Here is a 15,308-nt window from a genome sequence, read left to right as displayed (position 1 = left end):
AACTATTAAATATATAATATTAAATATATAATATTAATATCGTATATATATCAAATAAATATTATATATGTATATATAAATATCAAATAAATATTATATATATATATGTTTATATATATATAAATAGCAAATATATATATATAAAATATTTATTTGATATATATATATATATTATTTATTTGCAAATAGCAAATAATAAAGGGAGTCTATCTATCTATCTATCTATCTATCTATCTATAGCAAATAAATATATATATTTATTTATTAAATATTCATTTGCTATTTGCAAATAAATAATATATATATGTAGCAAATAAATATTTTATATATATATATATATTTGCTATATATGTAATATTTATTTGCTATTTATATATAATAAATAAATAAATAATAAATATTAAAAAATAATAATAAATAAAAATAATAAATAAATAATAAGTATATATAATATTTATTATTAATATGAATATATGATGCTAAATCATGAATAAATGTCAAAAGGAGAGATGATTCCCAAAGAAGCAACATTTTTCCTGTGAAAAAAATGTTATTTAAATAAATTTATTTATTATTATATATATATATATAATAATAAATATATATAATATTTATTATTTATTTATTTGCTATTTATTGGTCATGTTTGTGTTCGTCAGCAGTGAGTGATGGATGTCCAAAAATGGCCAAAATATGTATAATACATAAGGTACGGCATACTGCATCATGTGCGGGACGTCAAAGTCAATTCCCATTCAATCTTCACTTCTTTCACACTTTTTTTTTTTTTTCCCCCCGTGCGCACATATAAATATATATTATATAAATAGGCTGACATCAGCGTTTATGACTGGTTTTGTGGCACTCTTATTTCAGGCTTCACACCGCCAGGTATGGACAGATCGTCTCCAGAGAACAGTCCGGTCCACGGCCTGGTGAGGCAGACCTCAGTGACCACAGGGGCAAATATTCCCATCATAACAGAACTAGGTAGGCTTCACGTGCGTCGTTATTCTTTGATTAACTCAGATACTTGTGTGTGGGGGGAGTAACCGGTGTTTCTCCCTTAATGCCTGTCCAGCAGCGTTAGCAAAAGCAGGCAAAAAAGTGCCTGTGATTTCACTCAGTCAGGATAAAAGCAGCGGGACCAGCATACAAATGATTACGGAGCTTGGTAAGAAAAGACAAAAAAAAAAAAAAAGAAAAAAAGCAGCATTGTGCAAGTTTTACTCCACATCTGCTTTCTTTGACTTTCTTTATCTGGCTTTATTCGCATGGCAACACTTTGGTTCTCGCTCCTTTCCTCTATCGGCGCACAATTTAGCAACGTCTGTTTTCCTCATATACAACCTGTTGCTGCTGATGGGAGGAAAATAGAACTGCCGCCCCCTGCTGGGACAGAAATATATTACCTACGAGTCTGAAATTCGCACAAAGACTTTGGTCTGTAGCTCCCACGTCCATGGCGGTCAACGTTACTTTTTGAAAAGACGTCCGAATGAGTTAACCACTGTAAGAATAAAAACTTTTTACAATTATATATACAAAATAATACAAAAAAAATTTACCAAAAAAAAATTATTTTTACAAAAAATATATCAAAAAAAATTTTTTTTTACAAAAAATATATCAAAATTTTTTTTTTTTTACAAAAAATATATAAAAAAAAATCCAATGTTTTCTTGGTCTATCCTTAAAAACAAAACATATTTACAATTTACTTTCGTTTCAGACAAACATTACCTCCGAAGTATCAAAAATATTGATATTGCGTATAAGGTGCTGGTATCGGAAGTATAGCTATTTCAATATTGATTCACTAATGCTAGCTGTTAGCATTGTTAGCACTCGTACTCCCATGGTGTGACGTGAGAAAACTATAGAACTTCCTTGACATTCTCGCATTGTCGTATTTAACATTTTAACCATGAAACATCTTTTGAAATCGGATATTTTTAGCGAAAATATTAGCATTGGCGCCTTCGATACGAGTGGTAACTTGCTTGGTGCTAACATGGTAACTGTTAGCATGTTGGTACTTGAGTCATTACAATGTGTATATTTGCATATATGCTTTTTAAAGCCAGTTTTGGTACATGGCGCTATCTTGCTAATTGTTAGCTTTCGTGTATTAGCTATTTTTTATATAACGTCAATAGAAGTTCCCACAATCCCACAAGTTCCCTGACTTGTGTACAAAATGTAAAAACTTTTTAATTTTTAACATTTCCAGTAGTATTTCCTTTGTCATAAAAATGCAACGTTTGAAAATCAGCAATTTTTCTTTCGTTCCTTTCCTCCAGCTACTGCAAAATGTTTTTTTTATGTGCTGAAGGAAGCCTTCAGAGAAGGTTCTCCAACCAGCAAGATGCTTTCACACTCCAGTAATTGGAGGTTTTCTTTTGTCTTTACAAGACAACACAAACACAACAGCACTAGTGTCTGTTGTGTTTACTGAACTGAGAGAAGAACTTTGAAGTGAAGAGTGGAGCATGGAGTGTGCATGACTGGTTTGACACTATTGAACTACTGAATGTTGGGGCGTTGGGTGGGACTGGGGGGTTGGATAGGGGTTGGTATTTTGGTTAGGGTAACCCTGGTTAGGTCTGGTTTCGGGTCAGGTTCAGGGCCGGGGTTAGGATTAGGACATTGGACCATATTATAATTTTCCTTCAACCTAATTTTCCATAAACGACACCTTTATTGTGTTTTGTGTGTTTCTAATAATATTACGACTTTTAAAAATATAACATATTTAATATGAAATTTTGCTTTTTTTTCTGCGAATAAAACTTTTTTTTCTAAATATTTTGACTTTGTTCTTTTTTATTATTTCTGCTGCTTTCATTTCTGCTATTTCAACTTTCTTATTATTATTACTTCCACAATATTTGGACTTTATTATTAAACATTTAAAATAACTATTTTACTTTTGTTGTACTTTGAAAATATAACATGTTTTCTTTAATATTTCAGCTTTATGCTACAAAAATGCATCTCCCATAATGGATAAAGTTTATTCTCATAAAGTTGCAACTTTTTTCATGTATTTTTTTGTACAATTCCAGCCTTTATTTTTATAACACTAGAATATTTTTTCCAACATAGTTGTCCAAAAATTACAACTTTATTTGTTGTTTATTTCAACTTTTTTTTCTCTTTATTTCAGCTTTATGCTACTAAAATTACTTTATTTTTCCTCGTAATATTACAACATTATTCCTGCAGATTTTTCAATATTTTCTCTTTTTTTTTAGTTATTTTTATAAATTATATTTTGTATATTTTTAGTGCTGCAGGCCAATAGGCCAGCTTTAACAAATGCATATGAATTTTCATGACAGATATTTACGATGAAGTCAAAGCTTGCCACATTTCCTCACATTAAAAACAAAATGTCCGTTTTCTTCGCTCGTAGTTAACGACTCCAATGTCCAATTCCTGGACCAAGACGACGACGACGATCCGGACACGGAGTTATATCTAACTCAGCCTTTTGCCTGCGGGACCGCCTTCGCCGTGAGCGTGTTGGATTCCTTAATGAGCGCCGTAAGTAATTGAGTAATTAACCCACAAACGATCAATTAATCGCCTTTTATGATGTCATTTATTTACCAGTAATTTGTAACGCGTTTCCTAGTGTTTACTACAGTAGAGTGAACTTTTACGCTATTACATATCATATTAGCCGCCGAGCCGGAACCAAGGACTCCATTACAGTTTAGCCTTGGTGGAGGTCCAGGTTTTACGACTACATTTATTTGGTTCTGATTAAAAAAGGTACAACTCTGATTCCAAAGTGAAGAGTAACAGACCTTTTCCACAAAAAAAGACTCTGATCCTTTTTAAGGAAAAAAAAAATGCCGAGACGGGAAGACGTGATGAGACTGATGGCTTCATTTGTTCGCCTTTCACTTGAAGTGAGGTTAGAACAAAGCTGCCTTCAAGTGCACTGCCATGCAGTCAGAGGTAATGCTACCTAATGGACAGGCCTCATCCATCATCCCGGTCAATAGCGCCGTTGGCAACCGAGGGAGATGTCACGCCGTTGTTAAAGCACATATGGGCAAGGATGGATAGAGGGAGGGCAAGGCAAGGCAAGGAAAAGGGCAAAACATTTGTTACTAGATGTAAACTTGTTTCAATCCCTGCAGACGTACTTCAACGACAACATCCTCACCTTGATCCGCACGCTGGTGACGGGCGGCGCGACGCCCGAGCTGGAGGGACTTCTGGCGGAGGAGAACGCGCTGCGGGGCGGCTACAGCACGCCGCAGACGCTCGCCAACAGGGACAGGTGTCGCGTGGCGCAGCTGGCCTTGTACGACGGGCCCTTTGCGGACCTCGGGGTAAGATGTCTTGTCAAACTGAGCTTTGTTTTGGGAGTGAAATTTATAGGTGGGGGTTAGGTTTAGGATTTTGATTTGGGTTTAGGGTTTTTTTAGCTTTTTTTTTAAGCTTAATGTTCCGAAGGTGGAAAGAGGTTGAGTTTAGGACTGGGTTGAGTTTAGGTCTATGGCTGAGGTTGGGGCTAGGGTAAGGCTTTTGGTTTGGGACAAGGGTTAGGGTTGCTGTAGTTTGTTTTTGTAGAGTATAACGGTCGTGTAGGTAAGATCAGGGTTGGGCGTTAGGGGTAGGGTAAAGGATCTATCCTTCAATAAGGTTAGAATTAGGATCAGGATCAGGGTTAGGTTTTTGGTCACTGTTCGGGTTAAAGATTTGAGTAGTGAGTATACGGCACTAATAATGGTTTTCTAGAATGGCGGTTCCGTAGTTTGGGTCTGATGTTGGGCATTAGGGATGGGTCAATATAGTCAGGATCAGGGTTAGGGTTTTGGTCACTGTTCGGGTTAAAGATTTGGATAGTGAGTATACGGCACTAATATCGGTTTTCTAGAATGGCGGTTCTGTAGTTAGGGTCCGATGTTGGGCATTCGGGATCGATCAGGATCAGGGTTAGGGTTTTGGTCACTGTTCTGGTTTAAGATTTGGGTACTGAGTATACGGCACTAATATCGGTTTTCTAGAATGGTGGTTCTGTAGTTTGGGTCCAAAGTTGGGCATTAGGGATCGGTCAGTACAGTTAGGGTTAGGATCAGGATCAGGGTCACTGTTCGGGTTAAAGATTTGGGTAGTGAGTATACGGCACTGATGATGGTTTTCGTTGTTGACGGTTCCGTTGTGTGGGTCCGATGTTGGGCATTAGGGATTGAGTCAGTATAGTTAGGTTTAGGGTCAGGATCTGGATTAGAGTTTTGGGTTAAAGATTTGAGTAGTGAAATATATGCCATGATGATGTTGTTTTTATAGGACGGCGGCTGCTACGGCGACCTCTTTTGTAAAGCCCTGAAAACCTACAACATGCTGTGCTTCGGCATCTACCGGCTACGTGACGCACATGTAAACACACAAAGTCAATGTACCAAACGGTGAGTTTTCTGTCTTCCGGGCATTGAATCTGGGACAAAGTACAGATAAAGTACATCTACATAAGCATGTCCATGTTGGCTGTTTCCCTCTAGATACGTCATAACCAACCCGCCGTACGCCTTTGAGCTGGTGCCCTCCGACCTCATCTTCTGCCTCATGCAGTTTGACCACAACGCCGGCCAGACGCGGACCAGCCTCTTGCACTCGTCGCATTCCTCCAGTAAAAAGAGCTCGTCGGTCCATTCCATCACCGCCATCAACCGCAACAACCGCGCGAAGAGCAGGGACTCCCGGGACAAGCTAAAGTGAGTACGCACCAAACATCATCTGTCGGTATCTTATTGGGGTGTCCCAATCCAATATTGATAACGGATACCCAAGTAGTATGTATCATGTTGGCTGTGTTGCAGTATTAATGCAGTTGAATGTAAAACTAGTCATGCACAAGTTTCCTGTGGTGGCAGTTTAATACAAGGAAGTTTAATACAACCAACTTCATCATACATTTGTAGTATCACACTTGATGGAAAAACCTTATCAGCTATTACAGGAACGAGGCAGGCCCAGTTGGTGGTGAGTAATGGAGGGTTTAAAGCACCTCCACACCTGTGTGTGGGGGGTCGGGGGGGTGTATGTGGGGGGGTGGGTTGTATGTGGGGGGGAGTGGAGGAGTGGGGGGGTGTGTGTGGGGGGGTGTGTGTGGGGGGGGTGGGGGGGTGTGTGTGGGGGGGAGTGGAGGGGGGGTGGGGGGGTGTATGTGGGGGGGGTGGGGGGTGTATGTGGGGGGGGTGTGGGGGGGAGTGGAGGGGTGGGGGGTGTATGTGGGGGGGGAGTGGAGGGGTGGGGGGTGTATGTGGGGGGGTGGAGGGGAGGGGTGGGGTGTGTGGGGGGGGTGGAGTGTATGTGGGGGGGTGGAGGGGAGGGGTGTGGTGGGGGGGTGGAGGTGGGGTGGAGGGGTGGGGGTGTGGGGTGGAGGGGTGGTGTGTGTGGGGGGGGTGTATGTGGGGGGGTGGAGGGGAGGGGTGGGGTGTGTGTGGGGGGGGTGGAGTGTATGTGGGGGGGTGGAGGGGAGGGGTGTGGGGGGGGAGTGGGGGGGTGTATGTGGGGGGGGGTGGGGGGGAGTGGAGGGGTGGGGGGGTGTATGTGGGGGGGGTGGGGGGGAGTGGAGGGGTGGGGGGGTGTATGTGGGGGGTGGAGGGGAGGGGTGGGGGGTGTGGGGGGGAGTGGAGGGGTGGGGGGGGGTGGAGTGTATGTGGGGGGGTGGAGGGGAGGGGTGTGTGGGGGGGAGTGGAGTGTATGTGGGGGGGTGGAGGGGAGGGGTGTGGGGGGGGTGTGGGGGGGAGTGGAGGGGTGGGGGGTGTATGTGGGGGGGTGGAGGGGAGGGGTGTGTGGGGGGGGAGTGGAGGGGTGGGGGGGTGTATGTGGGGGGGGTGGAGGGGAGGGGTGGGGGGGTGGAGGGGTGGGGTGTATGTGGGGGGTCTGGGGCGTGTGGGATGGGGGGCGTGTGGGGGGTGTGTGTGTTGTGTGTGGTTGGAGTGGGGGGGTGTGGGGGGGTGTGTGTGGGGGTGTGTGTGTTGTGGTGGGGGGGTGTGGGGTAGTGTGTTTTGGTCAGCAGGCTCTCGATGGTCCCTCTGTAGAAGGTGGTCAGGATGGGGGGGGGGAGAGGAGAGTGACCAGCCGAGGTTGTCTGTGATGTTGCACCCCCCCCCCCCCCCCAAGTACTTGGTTGCGCTCACAACTTCTACGGCTGTGTAGTTGATGCAGGGCGGAGTGTGGCTGGGTCTGGATCTCCTGAAGTCGACGATGATCTCTTTTTGTTCAGGACCAGGTTGTTGGCCTTGCACCAATCCACCAGGTCTTTCACTTCCTCCCTGTAAGCCAGTTCGTTGTTGTCCCGAATGAGGCCCACAACTGTTGTGTCGTCCGCGTACTTCAGGATGTGGTTGCTGCTGTATCTGGGGCGACAGTCATGGGTCATCAGGGTAAACAACAGGGGTCTCAGAACACATACCTGGGGTGAGCCGGTGTTCAGGGAGATGATGCTGGATGTGTTGTTGCCCACTCTGACATACTGGGTTCTATTCGTGAGGAAGTCAGCCAGTTGCACAGGGAGGTCTTGAGGCCCAGCGGCTCCAACTTGCATTGAATGTCCCTCTGATGTACTCCTTCATGATCCTATCCATCTTGGTCACTCCCAATGAGAACCTCGGCATCCTCATCTCCTGTCTTTTCCTCAGTGGCGCTGCTCTAGACCAGGGGTCTCAAATTCAATTTACTTGGGGGCCACTGGAGCTCGGGTCTGGGTGAGACTGGGTCGCATCAGGTTTCCTAAAAAAAAAAAAAAAAAAAAAACGCATTTATTAAAAACAATTTTTTTTTTTAATTGGTTCCAATTTTCTACAATAAAAGCTCTGATAAAACATTCCATTGTTCTCAAATATCTTAATTTTTATTTTTCTACACAAAATAAGATGAAAAATAAATCAAGAATAAATAAAATCAATCAATCAGTAATAAATAAATAAATATAATCATAATAAAACGGCAAATAATAAAAACCTAAGAAACAACAGGGTCTGCAGGGTCTTAAGACACATGCTAACTCGCAAACTAGAGAGCGCTAGCGACCTAAACGGTAGCCTTCAAGTTATTTCCTTGAAACTTAAATAGCCAAAAACTTACCACTTCCACACGGATAGGGAGGATAACTATTAACAGTTATTTAACCTTTAACATGAACATGAATCAAACGTAATATAATTTTTCTGGGTACATGATACCATACAGCATCCATATCAAACTAACATTAAACTTTCATATCAAGGCGGGGGCCTCAAAGTAGTGTCCTGCGGGCCACATTTGGCCCGCGGGCCACTTGTTTGAGACCACTGCCCTAAGTAACCCTTTCCCTCTTTACTGCATTCCTGTGTAGTAAGTAAGTAGAAGTAAGCCCCCCCCCCACCACCCTTTGACCCTCCCTTTAATGTGGGTAACACATTGTCTTCCTGTCAACTTTCATATCAAGGCGGGGGTCTCAAACTAGTGTCCTGCGGGCCACATTTGGCCCGCGGGCCGCGTCTTTGAGACCCCTGCTCTACACCAAACAACATGACTGGTCTCACTTATTATGACATAAAATCGAGTTTGAAACCTGTTTACATACCGATGTACATGTGGGCGGTAGCACGGATCTTTCGGTACTGACGGAGCTTTTGTGTCTCCTGTAGAAAAGACACGGTTTACAGATGAGTCGCCCACCTGAGGACCGCGAAGCGCATCAAGCCTGTGAATACGCTCGCTGCCAGCAAAGCCCGCCGGCGACTCCAGTGGACGACGAACGCTCAACGTCGGTGGAATCCTTGACTGACGCTAAAAAAAAAAAATACGTAGACAATCAAAACGTTGTGACCGACTTGGAGCTGAGCACCAAATACAAGTTTTGCCTTCTCAGCTGACTTTTTTTTGCAGAGCAACAACATCGACATCGACAAACATTCGCTACGGTTGAGGTTTGCACATCTCGTCTGTACAGTTTAAGCCAGGGGTGGGCAAACTTTTTGACTCATGGGCTGCATTGAGTTAACAAAATTGTGCGGGGGGCCAGAACATATATTTAACACACATGATTTTACGCTTATAATTTTAAGAATTTTAAGAATTTTAAGAATTTTAAGAATTTTAAGAATTTTAAGAATTTTAAGAATTTTAAGAATTTTAAGAATTTTAAGAATTTTAAGAATTTTAAGAATTTTAAGAATTTTAAGAATTTTTACGCTTATAATTTTACGCCTTGAATTATTTGTCTAATTTTATATAATATCAGCTATATGTTTTCATTTCTCCTTTTTTCTGGAGCACTTTAAACATCAGATACATCAAACTACGTTTTTTTTTTTTTTTTTTTTTTTACTGAATAAGACATCCGACTTGAAAGTCATGTTGCCAGCTGGTATGCTAAAAGTTGAAATACTAAAAAGCAATTGGCGGGCCGGATTCAAACGTTTGGTGGGCCGCATGTGGCCCCCGGGCCATAGTTTGCCCACCCCTGGTTTAAGCCGTTCACAACATTTGTGATTCGGACCCGTTTGTCCATCCGCGTCATGATTGACACACGGCTCCAGCCTTATTGTCCATCCCTTTGTCTTACCTTATTTCATAAAGTAATACATTTTTTCCATGTCGGGGAAACTCACTCACTTTCTTCCAAATATGATAGAGCTGTTTTGCTAATAAAAAAACAAAAACCAAACACAGAGCTAGTTCTCACCGTTAATAACGTAACGTTGAATGTTGAAGCCACGTATCGCATGAAGTGGGCCTCTTAAAGTCCTTCTTTGGCTTGAAGCACTGCCTCATACACGTATACACATATTTATATTTATTTATTTATTTGACGCCACGTGAAAACAGCTCTATCATACATTCTATGTTCCGCCCCTTGTGGTTAAAGCGTACTTGGGATCGCCCAATTAATGACTTTAACGTGTCACTGGTACCACTAGAGGGCAGTGCTTTAGCCAACGGAGGACCCAAGACGGCCCACTACTGCGAAAAGAGGCTTCATTTTGCCAGTTTCTACAGAATGTATTTATTAGCTCTTTAAAAAAAAAAAAAAACGGAGCATTAAAAAGTCTTAAAATTAGCCCTTAATGTGAAATTGTTCTCTCTTTGCCGTGTTTTTGATTTTATTATTAATTAACTTGTGGCTGCAAAGTGCTGCTAAGTTACGTCTACTAATGCTAGCAGGCTTGTACATAGTTTATTTTGTATTTTCAACAAATTAAACAACTATGTATTGTGTGTGCTCTTATTTTTCTTTGGAACTTATCATTAGGCAAACAGGCTCTTGAGATTTCCAAGGGGTCCCTGAACATCTCATAAATATTCATTCATTCATTCATTTTCTACCGCTTTTCCTCACGAGGGTCGCGGGGGTGCTGGAGCCTATCCCAGCTGTCTTCTACACCCTGGACTGGTGTCCAGCCAATCACAGGGCACATTTAGACAAACAACCATTCACACTCACATTCATACCTATGGACAATTTGGAGTGGCCAATTAGCCTAGCATGTTTTTGGAATGTGGCAGGAAACCGGAGTACTCCACTCCATGCAAACTCCACACAGAGATAGCCGAGGGTGGAATCGAACCCTGGTCTCCTAGCTGTGCCCGCTAACCACTATACCGCCGTGCCGCCCTATCTCATAAACATTGCTTATTAATTTATTTATTCAATTTAAACATATTCCTGTTTTAGGCTGCACGGTAGACGAGTGGTTAGCGCGCAGACCTCACAGCTAGGAGACCCGAGTTCAATTCCACCATCTCTGTGTGGAGTTTGCATGTTCCGGTTTTCTCCGGGTACTCCGGTTTCCTCCCACATTCCAAAAACATGCTAGGTTAATTAGCGACTCCAAATTGTCCATAGGTATGAATGTGAGTGTGAATGGTTGTTTGTCTATATGTGACAGCTGGGATAGGCTCCAGCGACCCTGGTGAGGATAAGCGGTAGAAAATGAATGAATAAATAAATAAAAATTATTGTTTTAGAGTGAATTAACTTACTTAAAACGACATGGAAATGCTTATTCTATCCTGATTGTTTGGACTGCTCACCCTTCTCATGCGATGGATTCCGGAAGACGGCAAAGACAAAAGTTGCTGTGGAGGAAGATGACGTCCGAGGTACCTGAGTGAAGACAAGAAGGTGAGAAGAAAGTACACTAAATTTTGATCAAAATGACTAAATATGTCAACCTTTTTCATATAAGATCTAGATGCTCTTGACAGTAGGACTGCTGTCAATGTCAACGCCGGAGGTCGTTCTCGGGATGAAGATGTGAGTACTAAAACGGTAAACTACACAAAATGTTACTTCGTGTTTCTATCAATTGCAGTAAAAATGTTGAGATGATTGACTTGTTAGCAGGGTTTCCGCTACATGTCGTTCAGTGCTTTCCAAAGTGGGGTACGTGAATAAAAATGAAAAATAATTCGCATATAACAGTCAAAATTACGAGTGCGCCTGAATGCCTCACAGCGCAAGGAACAAATAAGCAACAAATAAGTTTGAATAATTACTTTGTGCATTCCAATTAATCAGCATCGATGTAATTATTAAACTGGCCAGACATTAAATTAAATTAAATTAAATTAAATTAAATTAAATTAAATTAAATTAAATTAAATTAAATTAAATTAAATTAAATTAAATTAAATTAAATTAAATTAAATTAAATTAAATTAAATTAAATTAAATTAAATTAAATTAAATTAAATTAAATTATTCATTCATTTTCTACCGCTTTTTCCTCACGAGGGTCGCAGGGGTGCTGGAGCCTATCCCAGCTGTCTTTGGGCGAGAGGCGGGGTACACCCTGGACTGGTCACCAGCCAATCACAGGGCACATATAGACAAACAACCATTCACACTCACATTCATACCTATGGACAATTTGGAGTGGCCAATTAACCTGTTTTTTTTCCATGTTTTTGGAATGTGGGAGGAGTACCCGGAGAAAACCCACGCATGCACGGGGAGAACATGCAAACTCCACACAGAGATGGCCGAGGGTGGAATTGAACCCTGGTCTCCTCGCTGTGAGGTCTGCGCGCTAACCACTCGACCGCCATGCTGCCTGAAATTAAATTAAATTAAATTAAATTAAATTAAATTAAATTAAATTAAATTAAATTAGATTAGATTAGATTAGATTAGATTAGATTAGATTAGATTAAATTAAAATTACTTTGACAAAGTAATGACCAATTTCAAATGAACAAACCAAGAAAACAACAATCAAGATCAACCCAAGTCGTAGCGACCCCAGCGGACCTTACGGATAAGCAAGCGAGGGACGGACGACGCAGGCTAACCTTGTGACGGCGGTTTCCACGGCAACGCAGCGCTCCGAGTGCACGAGTGCCATGGTGGATAAACAGCGATCCTTTAGCAAAACAAGGGGGTCATTACTGCAGCTTGTCAAATCAATGTTGAGAGTGTCCCGGCTGATTAAGGCGTCCCCCTCTCAGCGGTGACACAGTGTCAATAGTGGCTGGCCCGTGGCGGCACACTCCCATGATTGGACTGAAAGGCCTATCAGTCAGGCGGCTGAGCCGGACTAATGATTCCCTGTGCTGCCTATTAGACAGACATGACAGTTTAATCCCGTGGACCAGACCGGGGAAAAGTGACCTTGGCGTTTCACATTGAGGCTGAGGTGAATTGACAAGAGCAGATAAATCTTTACCTTTAGGCTATTAATGGAATTAAAACAATGACAAACACTCGGAAAACGCACTTCGTTCTGCTTTCTTCTTGTTCGCTCATTTAAAACGACCTTAAATGGGAATAATCGGCTTCAACGACAACACGAGACAAGTTGAAAAAGCCGGTACGGTCGTCCATTGCTATAAGTCAAGTTAGTTGCCGCCAATCACGTCCTCGGTCAAGGTAAAAATAATATGAAATGTTCTTTGGCACCTTGGTTAGCGTCATTAATGCATTCCGCATTAATGACGCTAACCAAGGTGCTCTAACTCTAACCAAAAGGCATGCGACCTGGTTTAATTTTTCCAATAAGTAATAATGTAAATCCAAATCATTTGTTCCAGAAAAAGAATTATTTCACACAAAACACATTAAAATAAATTAAATAATAATAATAATAATAATAATAATAATAATAATAATAATAATTATGTATATTATACAAAAATTATAATATTTTTTTATATTTTTTTAAACACAAAACACATAAAAAATTAAATAAATTATTAAATATAATAATAATGACAATAAATAAATTATATAATTATATAATAATAAATTAATAATAAAATTATACTTGCGGTAAACAAATTGAAATGCGTATTTATGATGACTAAAAGGCAAAAATGACCTATTATGCAAATTTTTCGGCCCTTTGTATTGACTTGTGGACTCCTATAGAGCAGCTACACACAATAACCCACACAAAAGCTTTCTAGATCTTCCAGAATCTGCACCTATTCATTCCAGCTCTAGCGTTCAGAGCCATCTTTAACTTTTACGGCTCACTTCCAAATGCGCAAACTTTATTATCTGAAACTTTGGCGTGGTTTAACGTAATTAACGTTTACCGTTTACCTACATAAATATTAAATGTTCATTTGTGCCTTTCATTCATCATTTAAAACTATAAATGATATATGTAGAACTGTAAAAGCGTGTTTTGGGTTAACATTTTTGAGAGTGAACCGGTTTCCATTTTGTAACTTAGCAAGCTAGCTTCTTTGTTAGAAGTTAACAACGTTTTATGATTTAAAAAAAATACACAAGTTGGACTCACGTAATGTCGTAACACAACAATATACGCGCCATATTGTATGTAAAACGAGGCACAATTTTCAATATTAAATGAAATACATGCTAACCGAGTCGATGCTAACCAAAACATGTTTTGTGTCAAACACTGTTGAGGCTATGCTAGGCTATGTATTGTTGACTTCTAGTTTCTGTTTGCCGTTTTTAACTTAGCAAACTTTGTTACACAGTTGACTTACACACGACAATACACATTTGTATGCTAACTGCTAAATGTACGTATAACGAGGCAAAATGTTTGTGTACATTTTCAACTTTAACTGACAAACACGCTAGCCGAGGTTCCGGAGTATTTTGAAAAAGCTCGTAAAAAGCTTGTTACATTATTAAAAATTGATTCAGTTATAGTATGTTTTAGTTAGAGTCCGGCCTTCTGTACATCATTTGAGAGTGATTTATACTTTGAGCGAGTAAGTTTTACACATGACATACTGCAAAACCTTTGCAAAAAAGTCGAAAACGAAAACAATCTGACATTTGTTTGGAAAAAAATGTCAAGCCATCATAAGAATGTAGAGGGATATATATCAGAAGCAGGAAATGGCCTCCAAACATGGAAGAGAGGAGTTAAATATGACAGGATTAACCACCAACCGTGGGTCAGGAAAAAAGCAAACAAAAGTTAAATTCTCTTTGCTTTCCAGATATTGCTGCAAGATGTTGAAAATCCATCTCAGCGCGGCCCCGGGGCGGGGTGTATTGCCCGGGACATCTATCTTAAGGCGATGAGAACATTGTCTCCACGCTTGGAGAAGGGGCCATGTGTTTACACAGATGTTTGGAGCTTTTAGCACACGGATCCATCTTTAGCGCCGGGGGCCATATGCATTTTGCATTAGTTCGCCCTTTGATACGAACATGAAGGACGGCGAGCAGGCGGGCCGACGAGAAAAACAAAGAATGGCAACTAACACTTTCCAGAATGAATTGGTGGAGCTTTCTTCACATTTGCAGGGAAACATAAGACTTAATCATCTCGTTAGGATAGATTTCTGGCTGGGGGAACAAACCCACCGAACAAATTGACCGTCATAGTCTCTCTGAAAGGTCAACGCTTTTCATTTCTTTTGCTAGCATGCAGAAATCAAATTTTTTTTTCGTTGCCAGGATGGAACTTAGCTTCGATGCGGACCTCCAGGTGAAAATCGGCTAGTGAGTGGAATGCTTTGTTCGGGTGTTGGATTCCGCAGAATGATTCACGGGCAAACTGACTTGTTTGTTACGCACTGGGATGACATTTTGGTGAGAATTGTCGTTGAAAACCGAATTATACGAAAATTATTAAAAGTTATTGTTACATATTATGATATCATATCCATTGTCATGTTCACATCTAACAGTCAATAACAGTCTGTAACAGTAACAGTCTGAGTCGCTATGTCGTATTACGCTAAACTCATCACACAGCAACTTAACACTCAAAAGGTATACCTGATAAATATACAAACATGCACCAAAACGAGTGTAAAATAAATTCACGAACCTCAATTAGGGAACCACGGCTGTAAGTGTA

General features: G+C 41.0%; 1 protein-coding gene across 6 annotated transcripts in view; it reads left to right on the top strand.

Moving 5' to 3' along the window:
• The window catches only part of LOC131109867 (calcium-activated potassium channel subunit alpha-1a-like), a 66,809-nt gene extending 56,579 nt beyond the window's left edge, over positions 1-10,230 (top strand). For 3 of the 6 annotated variants that reach the window (XM_058062308.1, XM_058062309.1, XM_058062312.1), the window contains 7 exons: positions 877-990; positions 1,082-1,174; positions 3,419-3,549; positions 4,155-4,349; positions 5,311-5,429; positions 5,523-5,735; positions 8,658-10,230. In XM_058062308.1, the coding sequence (XP_057918291.1) occupies positions 877-990; positions 1,082-1,174; positions 3,419-3,549; positions 4,155-4,349; positions 5,311-5,429; positions 5,523-5,735; positions 8,658-8,679 (887 nt within the window). In that variant the 3' untranslated portion in view covers positions 8,680-10,230. Of the gene's footprint in view, positions 1-876; positions 991-1,081; positions 1,175-3,418; positions 3,550-4,154; positions 4,350-5,310; positions 5,430-5,522; positions 5,740-8,657 lie in introns of those variants that run through there. The other 3 variants (XM_058062310.1, XM_058062311.1, XM_058062313.1) reach the window with 3 other exon arrangements.
• The last annotated feature ends 5,078 nt before the right edge of the window (positions 10,231-15,308 follow it).

The sequence above is a fragment of the Doryrhamphus excisus genome, chromosome 22, assembly GCF_030265055.1.
Source record: "Doryrhamphus excisus isolate RoL2022-K1 chromosome 22, RoL_Dexc_1.0, whole genome shotgun sequence".
In the NCBI taxonomy this organism is placed as follows: domain Eukaryota; kingdom Metazoa; phylum Chordata; class Actinopteri; order Syngnathiformes; family Syngnathidae; genus Doryrhamphus; species Doryrhamphus excisus.
This window is presented reverse-complemented; position numbering and strand designations above follow the sequence as displayed.